At 38.0% G+C, this 19,344-nt stretch overlaps 1 protein-coding gene across 1 annotated transcript; it reads left to right on the forward strand.

The window, feature by feature from the left end:
• The first annotated feature begins 5,448 nt into the window (after positions 1-5,448).
• On the forward strand, positions 5,449-7,805 carry hoxb13a (homeobox B13a). The gene is made up of 2 exons (XM_028022247.1): positions 5,449-6,427; positions 7,358-7,805. Exons 1-2 carry the CDS (start codon positions 5,701-5,703, stop codon positions 7,597-7,599), a joined length of 969 nt encoding a protein of 322 aa, XP_027878048.1. The 5' UTR covers positions 5,449-5,700; the 3' UTR covers positions 7,600-7,805.
• The last annotated feature ends 11,539 nt before the right edge of the window (positions 7,806-19,344 follow it).

Here is a 19,344-nt window from a genome sequence, read left to right on the forward strand (position 1 = left end):
CAGAGTTCTCTCATCTCCTTCAGCAGAGCCGCAGCTCCTGATGCTTCTTTCCCAGAAAGGTCTCCTCTTTGTTACACTGTCAGTTTGTGAGGACACACCTCCCACATTCTTTCCATTTTGTGATGATGGATTTAACTGAACTTTTTTGTTTCCATCTCCTGACTTGTACTCTTCAATATTCATTTCTCTGAAAGGCTTGGAGTGTTCTCTTTTCTTATTGTAGTGATGGGTGAAGTGATTGCATTAGATTTATGCAATCACTTATTTTGTGTTAAAAATGTTGAATTTTTACTATTATGTACAAATCAGTTTTTCACTTTGACATTAAAGAGTTTTTGTGTTAAAAACGCCCATTTTTAAAACGTCCAAGAGGTTGAATATTTTTAGTGGCACTTAAATGAGAAGCTGCTGTGATGGACAGGGAACAAAAAAGCTAAATGCTAATTATGAAATATTCCAACATTTGTTATGTAATTCAAACATCTTCTGTGAAAATCTATGCTAAGAACATTATTGAACAAAGTACTTGTTAAAGTGCTTTTAAAAAGTTCTAAAACACAAATAGTATATGTAATAAAAACTCAAGGCTTACATGAATTTCAGTCTCGCCCATTGAGATTATTGTGTCACAGCACAGATGATTTTTAAAACAAATAGAGGCCGTATTTTTATGCAGTTTTAAGTTTATGTTACAGCCATGAAAGAGTTATTTTAAGTCTCTATATATTTTATGAACGTCAAAATGCGTTGCTCCATGATGCAACATTTTACGATTTCTTTTTTATCGCTTTGCATAATGTTTTCTTCACAAAACAAAATGTCAATTATTGATTCCTTGTTCTCTTTGTGTAATAATAACTTTACATCCAGGACATCTATTGTATTGTACCAGGCACTGCTACAAAGTATAATTCTACAGAAGAAGCCAGCAGTTCGGACATTACTAACGCTGACATGTCTGAACGCTGTGGGGACCAGATCTACATTCATGATCCCCCGCGATTTTCCAGTCTGCTGCTCCGAAGTCATCCAGCGCTGTATAATTCGTCATTTACCATTTCGTGATTCGTTTGGCATTTAACTTTCAGTAAGGAATTAAGTCATCTTTACTGGGCTATTTCTCGTGAACCAGTGAGAAACAACTTCATATAATCCACTCGAAATGTGATGACACACCTCCAATGAATATCAGCAGGAGGTCAATTCGAAGATATTTTGGTTTTACACAAAATGTACGAAAAGGAAGTAGGAAGCTATGAATTGACCCGCAATCTCCAACATACAAATATTCTTGTTTTCTTTTTCTCAGACTGAATGTCCAGGCTACGTTTTAGCCAGTTTGTCCAGTCCAAACGGAGCCTGAACAAAGATATTCAAACTCAAACCTGATTTGGCTCCTGAAGCCACATCCACACCTTTGGGTCAGGACGCGATTTCTTTCTCTCTATTGTTTTCTTTGTTGTTTTTAGTGTGTTTGTTCCGCCGCTCTTGTCCTGTTTCAGTCACTAAACCCTGTCACCATAATTCCCAAACTCCCGGATGCACAAGATCTTTTGCAAGTGTACCTGGGGCTCCATCACCAATCCAGACAGCAAGAACATGTTGTATAAATCATGTAAACATCTTGCAGATTTGCGATTGAAGACCCGGGCAGCAGAGCAGTGGGGGTTCGAGCTGATTCCGGTTAGGAAATGCCAGTCAACTATCTCAGTTGGTCCCAGTGGTGTAATTATACCGGAGAAGTTCGATCGGTCTTAATGCAGAGCAGTCAGAGGACCTGAACGCCTCTCCTCTCCAGCTTTTACTTCGCTTCTCTTTCGCTAATTGTCCACTATCTTTCAACACGAGCAAGAGCCATTTCATTTAGAATTTAAATCATGTTAATGTCTAGTTTTTTGGAAATAAAAGCATTTTAAAAGCAAATAAAAACAAAGATACTTACCCTGCAGGGATATTTTTTTTTACAAATTCAAAGTGTATGTATGTCACGGGGCCTTTGGTTTTACATTTGAATTCACTTGTTTCAGGTGAACTGTGTAGCTATTTTATATGAAAAAGAGCAACAAAATACAAACTAGCAAAAAAAGCAAGGGTAGAAAAAATACTAAGACCATCCAGAACAACAAAAGCTGACTGAGTGACGTCGCCTGGGCAAGAGATGCAGCTTGAAGCGCAGATAAAGCCTAAAAGTCACTAAATATATTTACTGCAAACTTCTTAGTGGTTTACATATTTATTTTTTTGTCTTAAGAATACGCAAGATATCTTATATGTGACTGTTTACTATTCTAAACTCTTCTTTATTAACGTGATGTTGAATCACATGCTGGGATTTATGTTGTGAAACTCGGATCAGCTGGATGCGTGAATGAATGATTTGACAACATTTGTGAAATTGCGGTAAGTATTTAAAAGAAATTGAATTGAATTGTTTTGTACACTTCATGTTTGATTTGAATAACTTTAGGACCTGGTAAGAACCGGAACAAAATGTATCAGAGAGAAATAATTCTACAATGAAAATACACATTACCGAGTTTAGAGTTTTCCTTTATTTTTTTACAGACTGTTTTTGGCAATTTAACACTTGCCCCAAAACAATTCACACTGTACAATAAATAAATAAAAGATTCAAAATTTGTTATGCAAATACAGTTGGTCTTATGTAAAATAATTTGATTGAACGAATGAACGAATGAATGAATGAATGAATGAATGAATGAATGAATGGTCACCATATGCAGAGAGATGAACAAAGACGGAGGTTTTGATAAAGGAGCGTCTGTGTGCTTTAGTGAAGAAAACGGGATTCTTCTTTGTTTGGAGGTCTAAAGCCTGACAGAAAAAGTTTCGCTTTATTAAGATAAAAAAAATAAATAAAATAAAATAAAATAAAATAAACAGAATCACTTATTTTTAATTGTTGTTAATGTTCAGGCTATCGAGGCCAGGAGACAGTGATTGTCTCTTGTTCCAACTCTAGTAACGAGATGTCCCATATTGACTAGTTGACTTTAGAAACCACACGGATTTCTGATATTCAGCTAACCTTTCTGGAGACACAATGTCCGAGTAAAAAAGAAAAACACCAAAAGAATAGTAATTAAAAAAATACAAGCACAAAAATAATTCATATAAAGGAACGCATCCATGAACATATTACAAATAAATTGTTGCTTTTTTTTTGCAACAGTTACAGCTACAACACTCAGCTCTGTAGCTCTGTAGTTGCTCTCCCAGGTGTGCGGCGGCCTTGAACTTGAGCTCAGTTGGCATCTGCGTGTCCCTCAGTCTGCAGCTCCCCCTCCCTGGTTGTCTCTGAGCATCAAACCTGACCTTGACCCGGGGGGCAGCCAGATCACACCACAGCGCAGAGACTGGCTGTCTGGGTGGTTTGAATGTGCGCGCTCAAAGGTCGCCCACCCTCAGACAAGCCGACATCAGGCCGTTAAAGCAGCTTGACTACTATTCGGTTAAAGCAGAAATTCAGAATTGCATTGCCATTTTCCGTAACCCATCAGTTCAGTATGAAATACATGACCACATCTGTGGGTCAGATTAATGATCTCCCTTGTTTTACATGAAGGCAGCAGGCATCCTGCCTTCATGTATGAGGTTCATTCATTCAGAAGAAAGTGGAATAGTCTTGAAATTTATGTCGAAAATTAATACTTCACTCTTTCGTTTGATAAAGTTATATAGGCCACAAGCAATTCGGCACGTACGATGAAAAAAAAAGGCAGACCATTTTGAGCAGCATAGAGTGTTTTATGGTCATTTATTCACTAAAGGAAAAAAGAGCAAAAAGGTCACGTAAACACTGCTTCAGTATTTAACCGATTCTGAGAGGATTTCATGGCTTTCATGTGTGTGACACGTTTTAGATCTTATTGGAATAATGAGAGAGATTGTACGTAAACTTCACAGAGTATTTATGCAGAGAACAACGTGAAGCAAAAAACACAAACATATCTTAGATAGTACTTTATTCATCCACGAAGGATGAATAATATCAGTAGTATAGTCCCAGCATCCATGAACCCAGTTGTTTATCGCTTTGTCCCAGCGATAAACAAATAAGCATAAATAAAATAAAAACAATAAAAAGCACTAGACAATAAATGCCAATGAGCAGTAATAGTCTTAAAGACACAAACACACAAACACACCCACATCCCTTAAGAAATTGCTAAAAATACATTCATTTAAAACTGAAAACGTATGAATGAAAAAATCTGAGAGACTCGGGCAGAAAATCCGTAGCACTGGGTATGACATCAGGACTGCTGGAAATCAACCAGTGACCTATTTTAACTTCTGTATTTATTTAGTTCATCACGAGAGGAAGACACTCAGAAACGTGACGGAACAATCAATGAGACTGTAATGCAAACAGAATGATGCTTTCGGGAGACAGAGGTCCGCCAAAAGCATATGTGCAACTACAATGTTTGTTTGTTCTGGGGCACCTCTATACTACTGATAGTATGAAGCCCGCAGGTTTTCACCTTTTCCACTCCAAATCATACTTTTACATATTTACACGGAAAATGCATTCACTGCACCAGAAAGAAAGAGATTTAGAGGAACTGTCCTGTTCACCACGAACCCCTGAACTAACTGTGGCGGACATGTCTTATCTGATCTCTATATTTTACTTAATTATTATTATTATTATTTTTTTTTTTTTTACTTTTTTATCGACGAAATATCGATATTGCAGACTTCACATAATCACTCCAGATTTAATTGGAAACACTAAATAACAGGCATGGTGTGTGTATACGATCATTTGGATATATTAACGAAATGTGTTAATATGCACGCACACACACACACACACACACACATACACACACACACACACACATATATATGAGTGTGTGGGAGAAGCTGGGAAACAGCCCTTCGTGTTTCAAGCCAGGACCTTTTTAACGCCGTAAATGTTCTAACAATTGTTCTCATTTCTTAAAAAAGCTGAACACTTGATCTGCTTGCATTCACGAAGTAGAGGAAAGGAGACTAGCATTAATCTATAATAGTGCTAAGACGTAGATAAATGCATTCTCTTCTAAATTGTTTAGATTAGACTCTTTCTTTCTTTCTTTCTTTCTTTCTTTCTTTCTTTCTTTCCTTCTTTCTTTCTTTCTTTCTTTCTTTCTTTCTTTCTTTCTTTCTTTCTTTCGGATATACTTGAATTGAGAACCACAAAGACTTAAACTGATGTTTGTGAGAACCAGAGACTGTCTGACATGACGGCATCGCGCGCGCAGAAAGCGTTACGCATCTGCTTAAGTCCCGCTCGTGCCAGACCTCAGCCTTGTTCAAATATTTTCCTGTGATTGACAGCTCCAAACAATTCGGTTCAGCTCTCCTCGCTCCTCTTCAATCATGTGATCAGTAGCTCTCAGCCAATGGACGTCCGTTTCTTGCTCCAGGGGGTTTGTTGTGTCAAGGCTTCTGCAGAGATGAAACCAGAGTTCTGGTCGGGTACAGGGAGTCTTTGTCTTTGAGCGACCACACTTTCTGAAAGGCTATGGACGCGTTCATCACGTGTACTAATTAAATCTGCGTGTTCGGGAGAGCGACAGCCGTTAGATGAGTCTTCCCTCATTTTCTAAATGTAGTAGTAATGCAAGAGCGGTTAGAGTTTGAGGGGAGACTGTGAAAACAGAAGCCATAGTGTGGAAAGACGCGCATATGAAAACCTCCCTGGTCCTAAATTCTCGCTGGCCAGCGGAGACTGTGATGTTCGTGTATGACAACAACCTAGAAGACCTCAACAAGAACATGGAGGGTCTGGTGGGCAGCGGAAACTTTGCTGCAGCCACTGCGGCGAGTCAGTGCCGCAACCTCATGGCCCATTCTGCGGCTGCGGCCGCTTTCGGAGGACACGCCTCTAACCTGGTGCATTCCTCAGCTGGTTACTCCACAGTGGACGTTTCCACCTCAAGCTCCAGTGAGACTACTGCATCTTCAGGAAAACAATGCGGGGTCGGACCCTGCCCCGCAGCTGCCGTGCCGCACCAGAGTTCATCAGCTGCAACAGCGTTACCATACAGCTACTTTGGCAACAGTTACTATCCCTGCAGGATGGGGAGAAGCTCTATTAAATCATGCACCCAGGCGACTGGAGCTGCGCTCAGCTCGCAGTACATGGACACTACAGTGAGCCCTGACGAGTACCCGAACCACCGGGCCAAGGAGTTCACATTTTACCACGGCTATGCCAACCCCTACCAGTCCATGGCCAGCTATCTGGACGTATCAGTTGTCCAAACACTTGGCAGCGGAGATCCACGCCATGAAACCCTTCTCCCCATGGACAGCTACCAGCCATGGGCTCTGACCAACGGGTGGGGAGGGCAGATGTACTGCTCCAAGGACCAGGCGCAGGCTGGACACCTCTGGAAGACCGCGCTTGCTGGTAATTTCTGGAACTTTTATTCTTCAGTTACTGTGTTAGCATTTGACTAGCCTAGCAGCCCACATCGTTCAGCAGAGGAATGATAATCTTTAGAACAGCAACACTGAATATAACCAATGCTGCTGTTTATTTAATCGTAACATATTGATAAAATGAAAATACAAGTCTTGAATTATTATTATTATTATTATTATTATTATTATAGTCATTAAACTGGCTTTTCTTATTGTTATAAGATCTATCTATCTATCTATCTATCTATCTATCTATCTATCTATCTATCTATCTATCTATCTATCTATCTATCTATCTATCTATCTATCTATCTATCTATCTATCTATCTATCTATCTATCTGGATCTGGAGCTCTAGACTTCACCTGTTGAATAAAAAATACTTTTTCTGCCTCATTTTTCTCTAAAGGATATTATTAAATAACTTTCATTTAGATCCAAATTCCTGATCATGTCTTCATGATGATTATTTTTACTCGGATATTAAGTGTCATCAAACATGTCTTTGTATTATTGTAAATAAAATGTTATTATCTCTTCAGTGCAACCAGAATTTATCACAACAAATAAGAAAATTATATAACATATCTTATTTCATTAACATGTAATATAGTAACAGTTACATATAAAATCATGTCTTTCTTACATATATATGTAAAATACAAAAGAAACAGCTGGGAGAAAGTGCTTCGATGTTTCCTCTTAGCGAGGCCGCAGTTAAGTTGAACATGGTTCCTGTCTGAGTACCAGACGGATACAAACCTGCTTGATGCAGGTTTATATCCTCATGAATGAACTCCGCACATTTCCAGTATTTATAATCCTGTGTAATTCTCAGTGTAACTTGGAAATATCCTGATCTGTGGAGCTTCGTCCTAAAAATCTTCAATCCTGTCTCTCTAATGCCTTTCACCAGATGTGGTGGCGCACGAAGGCTCGCCTTTCCGCCGGGGGAGAAAGAAGCGGATACCATACACAAAGGTCCAGCTCAAAGAACTGGAGAAGGAATATGCAGCCAACAAGTTCATCACGAAGGACAAGCGGAGGAAGATCTCGGCTGTGACTAACCTCTCCGAGCGCCAGATAACCATCTGGTTCCAGAACAGGCGAGTGAAGGAGAAGAAGTTCGTTGCCAAAGTGAAAAGCAGCGCGCAGTAGCACGCGGCTTTCAACTCTGCGGATTTTATTGCGGACTTCAGTGTTTACCATATTATAGAACAAAGAGAACTGGGATGAACCTAAAATACACAAGTGAAAACATGGGAATGACTAAAATGACGGAACTTGGCTACCGGAACGGGGACCGTGAGGGACTCATGTACTCAATAGAAAATTGAAAAGCTCAAAAAAAAAAAAAAAAAAAAGAGTAATCAAAGCCTTGAGATGAACCTTCTTGGAGGCATTTTGTAAATACTAACGCTTTCTGCCTGCTTTCAAGTGACTCCCTGTCGATGTTTGTTTGTGTGGTCGGTGCTCAGATATAGCTCAGTGTATGACAGTAGTAGTATGCTTTGTACATTGTTAATACAGTAAAGCAGTTATCGCAACATACTTTAACACCTAATAAAGTCCTGTAACCCCAATGTGTCATTACTCAGGTCTATCATCAGTCTGAACTTCTTATTTATTTGTGCATTTGAGAAAAGAATTAAGATGCATTCAAACCAAGAGAACCATGAGAAAGAAATATATATATATATATAGCTTGTGTGTGTGCGCGTGTGTGTGTATACAGGGGTGCTCTTGTGGGGGTGTGTGTGCGTCTGTGTCTACGCTCGTCAGTACTTTCAGAAATATTTATCACTAATTAATTTCATGGAAACGTTTCGTTCTTTTGTCTTTGCATCACAGTTGTAAACTAAATTTTAGAACTTGTTTTTTAGAGCCAAACGCCAAAAGCTCCACATTACTAATTTCGACACTTCCGCTTCCTTTGCAATATTACGCACAGGAGGAACGATTAGTTACCAAAACTATTTATGACTAGACTGGTCTAGTTTAATGACAATTAATTACCAAGTCTAAAATTTATAAAAAAAAACGTAAATTAGTTTTTATTAGTAGTGTGAAAAGTGTTTATCTTTTTTTAAAAAAAAAAAATGATATCCCGATAAAGGCCTTGTTTTTATGTCTTTTATGTAAGTTTTTATGTCTAACCCGAACCCTAAGAAGTAAAACTGGGAATATTTTTTTCAAGTTGATTGAAAAAAAAATTTCTTGCCGTTTTGGTCTAAAAAAAAAATCAGAACAATTGACAGTGATACAAAGCTTCCAACAGCTTTCTGAATATTATGATTTGGTATATAGTATAACGAAAGTTTGCAAATTAATTTGGAAAGCAAATTCAGGTTCAGGTTTTAACCAGAACAGAAACATCCATCAAGGGAACTTAGTCTGAAGCTGCAGTTTAAGCTGAAAGATTTGAAGTTAAGAAGTAACTTCAAATCTCTTTCTCTCTCTCTTTCTCTCTGTATGTGTGTGTGTGTGTGTGTGTAGATGCAGGCATGCATTTGCGTGTGTGTGTGTATGTGTGCATGTGTGTGCTTTACATTAACAATGAACTTGACAAACGGTGGTGTGTTCAGCTGGCGTGTTGACTGTGTTTACTGCTCCGTCTCTGTCCTCTTTTAAAGCTCCTATTCCTCACGGAAGCCCAGCCTCTCATAAAGCTCCATGTCCCCTTTGCTCTAAATAACTGGAGGAGGACGGGAGGAGGTGGAGGTGGAGGTGGAGGTGGAGCACCACATCACACTCACCAGATCAGCTCAGTTTGATGTTTTCATGTGGACTCAATCAAACTGTGTCAAGTCGGGTTTTTTCATCTTATATTTTAGCCAACTCCCCTTTTCTCACAGTTACCACAACCACGTGTTCTAGCATTTATAATGTTTTCTGAACATGGGCTGTAATTTAGCCAACTACTGCAAATTAAGGCTACTTAAAATTAAATTAAACTCTTTATGTAATTATGAGATGGGCTTAATTGGTTGATTCTACAATTCAATCTGGAGAGACTCAGACGGAGATAAGAAGACAATTAGAAGAGTTTATTGACAAACAGAATTTAAAGTCTTTGGCGCTCGGGCCCCGGCTGGGGATAACGGTTATCGCAGCGTTAGCGATAGGCTTCAGATGAGCATCCCGATGCTGTTAGGAACGTCATCCCCCAGGGCCCGGCACTGGTGGTGGAGGTTGAAGAAGGGTGCGGGCCTCAGGACCGGGCGAATGGAGGAGAAGGGGTGGTGGTGGGTTGAGCTCGGCTGGAGAGCGAAGGACGCCATGAATGAAGGTCCTTATCAGCTGGGACTTGGTCGATGATTGGACGTGACGTGACGTGGCTTGGTCCGGCGTTGATAGGTCAACGATTGTGGGCAGGTCGCTTCAATTAACGGGTCCCGGTGGGGATAAAAGAGTCTTCCAGTTTGAATTTGCGCCTAGGCTTCATTTGCTATAAAAATATATACTTTTTTCAAGTGTTGCATTTATGTTTCCTAAATTTTCCATACAAAAATCTGTGCCTATAAAATGCAACTTTTTCTCCACTGAATTAGCAAAATGCTGGAGCACAAAGGAGAACAAAACATGATTCACTAAAGGATTACAGCATGCTCGGGTTTCTAACTGAAGTCAATTTTTTATTGGCAAGTTTGTATTTCAATCACCTTCTATTGCATCATTTTGATGATTCATATTCATGCCAGTGTTAAAAAACCGTATGAATGTTATCAGTCACTATATATAATTTGAATTCTGCAAATTGATTCAGGGAAATGTTCATATTTAATTAAAGAAAAAAAATGTAATAAAAGATAATTTCTTCAAATACTGGGCAGAAATGAAGATAAAGATTAATCATTTATGACCAATAATTTTGGGCCACCTGTAAAAAATCCTTTTGTGATTTACTGGTCACATTTTTTAAATATATGTGATAGAACAACATTCTTTCTTATCCCACTTTACTACTTCAAAACCATGGAAAGATGTTAAACTTTACAAAATAAAGTTGAAGTTTATTTTGTAAACTTAAACTTTACAACATAAAGTAAATAAAGTAACGTTTTTTTACTCTATTTATTTCATTCATTCCATTAATGAATTAAAAAAAAGACATTTAGAAAAAAAACTAATATATTTTTGGTTATGCAATTTTTGTTCTCAGAGCAGAAAATATCTTTGTATTCTATTCTGTTCTATTCTACTATATATATATATATATATATATATATATATATATATATATATATTTAATATATTCCTTTATTTAATCAGGTAAACCCCGTTGAGATCTAGATCTCATTTTCAAGAGGGACCTGAGCAAAAAATTTGCAATACATAGCAACCTGGTTACAAGATAAAAACAATTAATACATATGCACAAGTATAAAACAATAAAAACAGTTTCAAAAACAATCCATACTCTATGGAATTTGGTGTGATAGCAGGAGTGCACTTGAGAACACACCCAGAGACACACATACACACATCCACATCTCCCCACGGCGCAGTTTACGTTCAAGAGAAAGAATGCAGGACAGGGTCTCGTTTTCTGTCTCAAGTTCATGTCCAAAAGACCTCCGTTACTAACACATACACGCACGCACACACACGCATTCACCCCCCCACACACACATGCACACTTCCCCTCCAGGTTTTACTACCTCTTTCTCCACCCATCGCACTCCTCCTCTGTCTGCTTTGTGGTCTGCCTTTTTTGACAGACAGCTTGTAAACATTTAGCAGTCTGGCCTCTGTCTGCTCTACAAGGACTTGAGAGGTGCAAAAGGCCTTAGGAAAGGAACATTCTGATCCACCAGATGCACACTGGCATGAGTGCACTGCATTCCTACATAAAGTATTTTAAAATGTTTTGAAAAATGATGGAAACTTTTCAAAATAAAAAAATGATACCACTTATGATGAAAACATAAGAAGATAAAATTGGGTTTGTATTTGTGGATAAATCTAAAAATAGTTTAATATGCCACACAATCACGTCTTTTGTCCCTCCCAAATTGATGCAGGATTTCAGACCAAGACATAATTGTGTCTTGGTCTTTAAAATAATCTATTCATAGATGACACCTTCACATCAAATGAAATCTCCAGCAGAAACAAAAATCACCAGGACTAATTATTTTGTGATACCTCCAACTAGTTTGGCCAAACAAACGACTCCTTTCCTAATACACCAAAGGAAAACGTTTTAAATACCATTTTAGACTAGGTATCAGAGATGAAGGATGTCTCAGAGATTTATAAGATAATTCAAAACAAGTCTGCTATTCCTTGATAAAAACCAAGTGATCATAAGAAGAGGGCCTCCAAATTCCACTCATATTGTCTTATTCAATTTAAAGTTTTGCATCGCTTGTACTGAACTAGAAAAAAAACTCTTTAGGATTTATTATTTAAGAACAACAGTCATGCATCTGCCTTTCATGTTAGAGAGCTTAAAATAAGCTTAAAATAAAATGAAACTGAGGAAATCTTATATTCTGATGATTTCAGAATAAAACATTATCTTTGTAGGAGGCTTTCTGAAACTTAATCTTAACAGCCTGTGACCAGAAAAGTCATCTCTTCTTTCAGGGGGGACAATTCCTTCTTCTCTTTCAGCCTCTTATGACCAGAGTACAAACCAGATCCTGTAAAATATAACAAAAAAAGTAAAACTGAAAGAAAACATTGCAGGTGTCAAATAAATAAAACCTTCAGGAGCTGAATGAACAAAGTAAAATTTGAATTTGTTCATCAATTTGAATTAAAATTTGAACAAATTTGAACGAACAAATGAACTGAGAGCATAATTTTAAAAGACAAAGTAACCCAGCAGACTGCACTGCAAGTCCAAACCTCAAAAGGTTAGTGTAGTGTTTGTGTAGGACTCAGAAACCATACTGTGTAGCTTTATTGAAATAACCTTGACTAAGCTTCCATCAATGCCACATTTATCACAGCTGCTGTAGAACACAACTGTAACTCTTAAAGGGACAGTAACCTGTCACTCACAGTTCATAATATAACAGCATCCAACAGGATCCAAGAAAACACCAAACTGAGAGTTTTTCAGATGTAACAGTTTCTGAAAAAGAACTGAATGACTAAATTCTACAACCATATTTATGGTTTGATACATAAACCTGCAAAGCCATGAAACACAATAAATATTCTCCAGGCTGGGGTTTGTGGATAGCTGGCTGTTTGGCCCCTGCTCTGGAGGCACTGAATTGGAAAAACACACCTGAGAACGTGTGTTAAATCACTGTGACCATTTCAGTTGTGCATAAGTGCACAAGTCTACTGCAGTGGACATTGTGGCTTATTTTAATGTTCTGGATCATGACTTATGATGAACCGATATGGTGTTCAGACAGCATCATATCCAGCACTTCGTGCATGTAATTGTGGAATACAGCTGTGTGGAAAGCTAAAATATATCTGCAGATATTCTAGCAAAAGGAAAATTATTCAGAGGGGTAAGTTGATGAAGACTATGTAGACTTTTGCACTTGAGGGCCTCTTTCCATTGTTTTTATTTTATTTTATTTTGTCAGTTGTTGAGACATGAAATACAAGTGTGCTGCACCATACTGTAAATTAGCTAATGGAAACTGTGGCAACAGTTAGCTTGTATCTGCTTCTCTAAATAGTTTGAATCATTACAATAGTGCTGGTACTGTTGAGCCTCAGTGCAATATTTGACAGTGTTGACCATAAGATTAAAGCGACTGGAGAGCTGACTCAAACTACAATACTTTACTAGTTTACAGTCTTACCCTAAAGAACAGGGACTTTGTGTCAAGGTCATTTCTCACCAGAGCAAACAGATACAGGATACCCCAAGGTGAATTCCTGGAACCAATCGTGGTATTTACATAACACAAAATATAGTTACCGGTACTAACAAGTTTAGCTTAAGTATTCAGATGATATAGAGCTCTACATTGCACTGTTACTAGGTGACTATGAGCGTACACATGCACTGAACAAATTCTTATAACAAATCAGTGTGGATGTGGAATAACTTTCTTCAGGTAAACAGAAACAAAACTGAGATTATCTTAGGTCCTAAATGGGAGACACACGTCTTCAGTTCTGACAGAAACTACTGATCAAGCCTGAAAACTGGGTGTAGTGATGGACCCAGACCTGAACCTTCAGAGATAAAGACACTACAAAGTTGACCTCTATCACATCAAGAACATTTCAAGGATTAAAGGACGAATGCCCCAGCAGTACCTAGAGAAACTAACATTTATGATAGAGCCAGAACCCAACACACAGCCAAAGGGCTTCAAAGGGTTTATTAGAAAACACAATGAAACACCATATGTCATACACTGGTAGGAGAACTTCTAAGCTCACTTTGATTTATTTATCTGTCACAATGGATTTAACATTATAAGACAGAAACTCAAAGATAGACATACACAGAGTTTATTGTCATTCAATTGTACATTTAAAAGATATTTGTATAAAATGTACAAATTGAAAGAAATTTTGTTGCAAGGCTAAAATAATAATAAAATAAATAAGTAATAAAAGTATCAATACAAATATATACAATACAAGATTAAATTAATGGGAGTTTAGTATCCTTGTGGCTTGAGGGATGAAGCTGTAGTGGAATCTGGTGGTTCTGCATTTGAAGCTGCTGAATCTTTTCCCAGAGGGTAGCTGGGAGAACAGACCGTGTTGAGGGTGGAAGGAATCTTTTATAATCACCGCAGTTCAAAATCAACCCATGTAGAGCTCCATCATTAAGTTTTATGTAATTAAATTAAAAACCAGATGGACTACTCCATCATAAATCTGAGTGAAACTGAAGACTGCTGTAAAACAAGGCACCACACAGTATGTTAAATCATTAGGCTGTGAACTCCAAATTATGATGGGTTAGGGAAGTATTTCTTGATTTGCCCTTCTTCTCCATCTAGTGTTCATTATACCAAACTGCATTTCAGTAGATCAAGGATGCTTACACTGTATCCGTTATAATCTAATGGTTGCTCACAAATACTTTTATATTATACTACATACAAGTTAGAATATTATTATTCAGCAATAATACATCTCAGACGTCTGTAGCTATCTGTAAATACTAAGTAAGCACTAAGTTTGTAATCACATTATTGGGTTTTTCTGCTTTCCTCTAAGACTTTTCCAGTTTGCATATAGTCCTGGGTTTTGCCTGCATCTCCTCTATTTGTGATATTTGTTTGTAGCTTTGATTCTTTTGATTTTGGAAGTTTAATATTTTATTAATTTTTTTATATTGTGCACCCAGCCTGCCTGCTACTCTGCTCTGCTTGAGTCCTCCAACTGATCTAGTCACAGCTTGCTAAAATATGCATTCCTGCAATGAACAAGGTGGTGTTTTGCTCAGTCTCAGTTGACTCAAATGATTCAAACAAGAAGCTATTTTTCTTGTTTATAGGCACAAGATTATATCTAATAGTATTTTTTTGAATGTATCTGCATAAACAAATCTTTTCGGTTTAGAAGAAAGCCTGGAGTGTCATGTATTAATGGCAACAGAATAAAAGCAAAGAAAGGGAGCTGCATTTTGGCTTAGTCTCAAGGTCAAATGAGATTGGGTGGGATATGGTGGTGTACCCAGTTTTATGGAGCTCAGAATAAAATTGTGACTGTTATGGCTTCTCTATCGGCTTTGGCTCTCCCTCACTGGGATGGTGTGGTCACTCAATTTTCATGGGGAGTCGCCTTTTATGGAGATGTAGACTGCTGATAGGCAGCAAGCGTGTGTTCAGCAGACTTTAATGTCTGATGGTGCCAATAAAACAGAATGTGATATAAAGAACCGTAAAAGAACACAGTGCATCCTGGGAGAACGAAGTGAAGTAAACTGAGCTTGATGGTGAAAGAATAGAATAGAATAGAATAGAATTCAACTTTATTGTCATTGCACTGTCACAAGTACAAGCAACGAGACGTAGTTTGCATCTATCCAGAAGTGCTCTACGAGATATAATATTTATTTACAGATGTACAAGACTATGTATGTATGGACTATAAGGGGTTATAGCAAGAGATATAGATATTGTGTATAAATATAAATATGGGAGCTATATGCACAGATTATACAGATTATACAGAATATATAAGAATGTTAGGGAATGGATTATAGATAAATAATGGCAGATAAAATTTACAGGTTGTATGTGTGTGTGAAGAAAACAGTCCGTGATGTGTGTGTGTGTGTGAGGATAGTCACACACTATCCTCTTCTGGCCACTCACAAAGAGCCATACACATGTAAATGTTCAGTGACTTTTCATGAAATCAGTTGATATCACTTTTTTTTTTTGTAAAAGGTAACAATACAGTATCATGACAACAATTTTAAACTTAGATATCTATTACATTTTTCTGAAAAATATACAGTTTAGATACTTCACAAAAAATATGAATAACATTCAAAATAATCCAAATTCAAAATTTTAAGTTTCATATGAAAGTTCTGAATGTGTAAAAAGTGACAGAACGACAACATAAACAACAATGACGTCTTATCTTTTTAAGACGTCACTGCCGGCATCTTCCAGTGATGCCAGGACGCCATCTGCTGGATACATCTGCCCATTTAAAGAGCACTGTTTTCCTAGAGGTTTTTACTTTTACTTTGTATTTTCAGTTGCTTTGGCCCTTTTCCTGATCATATAGCTGTTATATCAACCTACATAAAATGTGTAGTCATTTGTGCACATCATAGTAACAACTGCTCATTCCCTATAAACACATAGCAAATCCTTTTGGATGTGGATCCGTTGCTTCCATACAATTCTCAGTATTTTTAAAATAACATTTTCATTTGCTTAAGTCATGTCAGTCAAAATTAACTATGCTAATAAATGCTGAATATTCATTCTCTATCAAACTTATAGTTGATAGAGAGGTTGCCAAGCAAATTTTAAGGATTTCTTCATCATTCTTTTCTGAAAATGTCATCCAGATTCAACAACTGCTCTCATGTGAATCTCAAGACCTTGTTTCAGAAAGCAAAGATAATAAACCTATTCAGAGTATCTGCAATGTGATGCTCAGTGTTTTAACTTTCAAACAGGAGACATCAACTAGTTAACTCAGCAGTTAGTCACATCAATCCTGAGTTAAGCATGAGTGTGAGTACAGAAGAAGCTCTCATCAATTGAAGGCAGACACACAATTCACCATGGCAACAGGAGAAAATAACAAGACAGAGACCAAGTCAATGTGTGAGTGTGATTTGACAGATAATGAAAATTATGTCCTTGACACTACACTAATTTTGCAAGTTAAAAAAAGAAAAGTAATTTTATAAATATAAATATCAACAGCATTTTTGCTTGTAAGCAAAGAAGTCTTAATGAAATGAATAGTATTCAAATAACATTTATAGTATTGGTAGATCAGAAATTATAACTAAATTATTTATATATATATATATACGTGTGTGTGTGTGTGTTTGTTTGTTTTATAATTATAAAGCAGATAGAGAAGTCATATATGTTAGTTTTTAGTTTTTATGAAAATAAAAAAACTAAATAAAACTGACCCAATTGTGCTTAATGAAAATAACACAGAAAGAGAATAACTTTATTCAACACCTAGCAGAGATCAAACACAATTCAACCTGAAGAATCTCACAAAGAAAGAGGTGCAACTAGAAAGTTTTATTTGACACGAATGACTGAAGATTTTGGCACTCAGGCCCCAGCAGAAGACATGATTGCTGTGAAATGCAATAAACTTGGATGAGCAGTTTAGGATGAGGATTAGAGATGTCTTCCCCCAAAAGAGGATGAAGAGGATGAAGTCATGTTATGACTAAAGGGGAAGATGCTGGATAATAAGTGAGGGAAATGGCTGAGCAAAAATGGGCTTACAGGCTGGAGGTTAAAGGCGTGAATGCGAGCTGGGAGATGGAGGCCAGCTGCTAAAGGGAGACAATGGAAAGCTTTTTGTTTCAATAGGTAACTTCTCATTTAAGTGGACAGAGGTAACATGTGGAGTACCCCAAGGTTCAATCCTAGGACCCCTCTTATTCTATATCTATATGCTCCCACTAGCTCAGGATATAACAGGAAATAAGATCAGTTACCATAACTACACAGCTCTACATTATGATGACACCAAGTGACTCTGAACCCACCCAATCACTGAATGAATGCTTAGAACAGATAAATGTGGGGATGCGCTAAAACTTTCTCCAGCTGAACAGAAACAAAACTGAAGTTATCTTTGGACACAAAGAGGAACAATCTAGAGCAGTGGTGCCTAAATTGGTCCTCAGAGGCCAGCATCCTGAATGTTATAGTTCTCTCCCTGATCCAGGTTTAACACACCTGGATCAAATGATGGCTCATTAAAAGCCTAAGGAGAAGATTGACATGCTGAAAAGGTTTTTACTACCACCAGGGAAAGAACTAAAACATGGAGGATGCCGGCCCTCGAAGGCCAACTTTGGCCACCACTGCTATAGTCACTGCACCCTTTAGTTACTTCAGTTGGGAACCAAAGATTATCTTGGAAATCTGGGTATAGTGATGAACTCTGACCTGAACCTTCACAGCCACATAAAAACAGTAACAAAGTCAGTCTTCTATCACCAGAAGAACATTCCAGAATTAGAGGACAAATGTTTCAGTAAGATCAAAACTTATCCACATGTTTATCTTTAGTCACATTGATTACTACAACAGTGTCTTACCAGGTCTGCCTAAAAAAAATCATTCAGACAGCTGATCTAAAATGCTGCTGTTTGTATTCTCACAAAAACCACAAAGGTAGAGCACATCACCTCAGAGACCTTCCTCTGACTCCCTCTAGCTCAGAGAATAGACTTTAAAATACTGTTGGTTTATAAACTACTGAACGGTCTAGCACCACAATACATTAAGGTTCTGCTGTTGTTGAATCAACCTTTCAGACCTCTCATTGTCTTCTAGTTCTGGTTCTGCTCTGCATCCCCAGAACCAGAACCAAACGAGGAGAAGCAGCTTTCAGCTTCTATGCACCACAAATCTGGTACAAACCTCCAGAAAACTGCTAACCAGGTGAACAGTAAACCAGCACCTGGTTTTTAAATACATTAAATTTTATATAGGCTATATGTATATATATATTTCAATCTGGAGAGACTCAGACGGAGATAAGAAGACAATTAGAAGAGTTTATTGACAAACAGAATTTAAAGTCTTTGGCGCTCGGGCCCCGGCTGGGGATAACGGTTATCGCAGCGTTAGCGATAGGCTTCAGATGAGCATCCCGATGCTGTTAGGAACGTCATCCCCCAGGGCCCGGCACTGGTGGTGGAGGTTGAAGAAGGGTGCGGGCCTCAGGACCGGGCGAATGGAGGAGAAGGGGTGGTGGTGGGTTGAGCTCGGCTGGAGAGCGAAGGACGCCATGAATGAAGGTCCTTATCAGCTGGGACTTGGTCGATGATTGGACGTGACGTGACGTGGCTTGGTCCGGCGTTGATAGGTCAACGATTGTGGGCAGGTCGCTTCAATTAACGGGTCCCGGTGGGGATAAAAGAGTCTTCCAGTTTGAATTTGCGCCTAGGCTTCAGAACATATTTAATATATACAATATATTAATTATTATTAATAATAATAATAATAATAATAATAATAATAATGCACAAACACACACGCACACATGCAGACCCCCCCCCCCACACACACACACATATATATATATATATATAAAAAGAGGGGGAGAGAGAGAAAGAGAGAGAGGGTGGGGGGTATGGGTTGTTGCTCATCTATAAAACTTTATAGCATTTATTGCAACGTGGGGCCTGGTTGTCATGGTGACCAGTTATATGAGCTTTACAGCAGCAGAAAAGCGAAAGGGAGGGACATGCACAAATTGTGACTATATTTTTGGAAGAGAAAG

Source organism: Xiphophorus couchianus, chromosome 7, assembly GCF_001444195.1.
Source record: "Xiphophorus couchianus chromosome 7, X_couchianus-1.0, whole genome shotgun sequence".
Taxonomy (NCBI): Eukaryota; Metazoa; Chordata; class Actinopteri; order Cyprinodontiformes; family Poeciliidae; genus Xiphophorus; species Xiphophorus couchianus.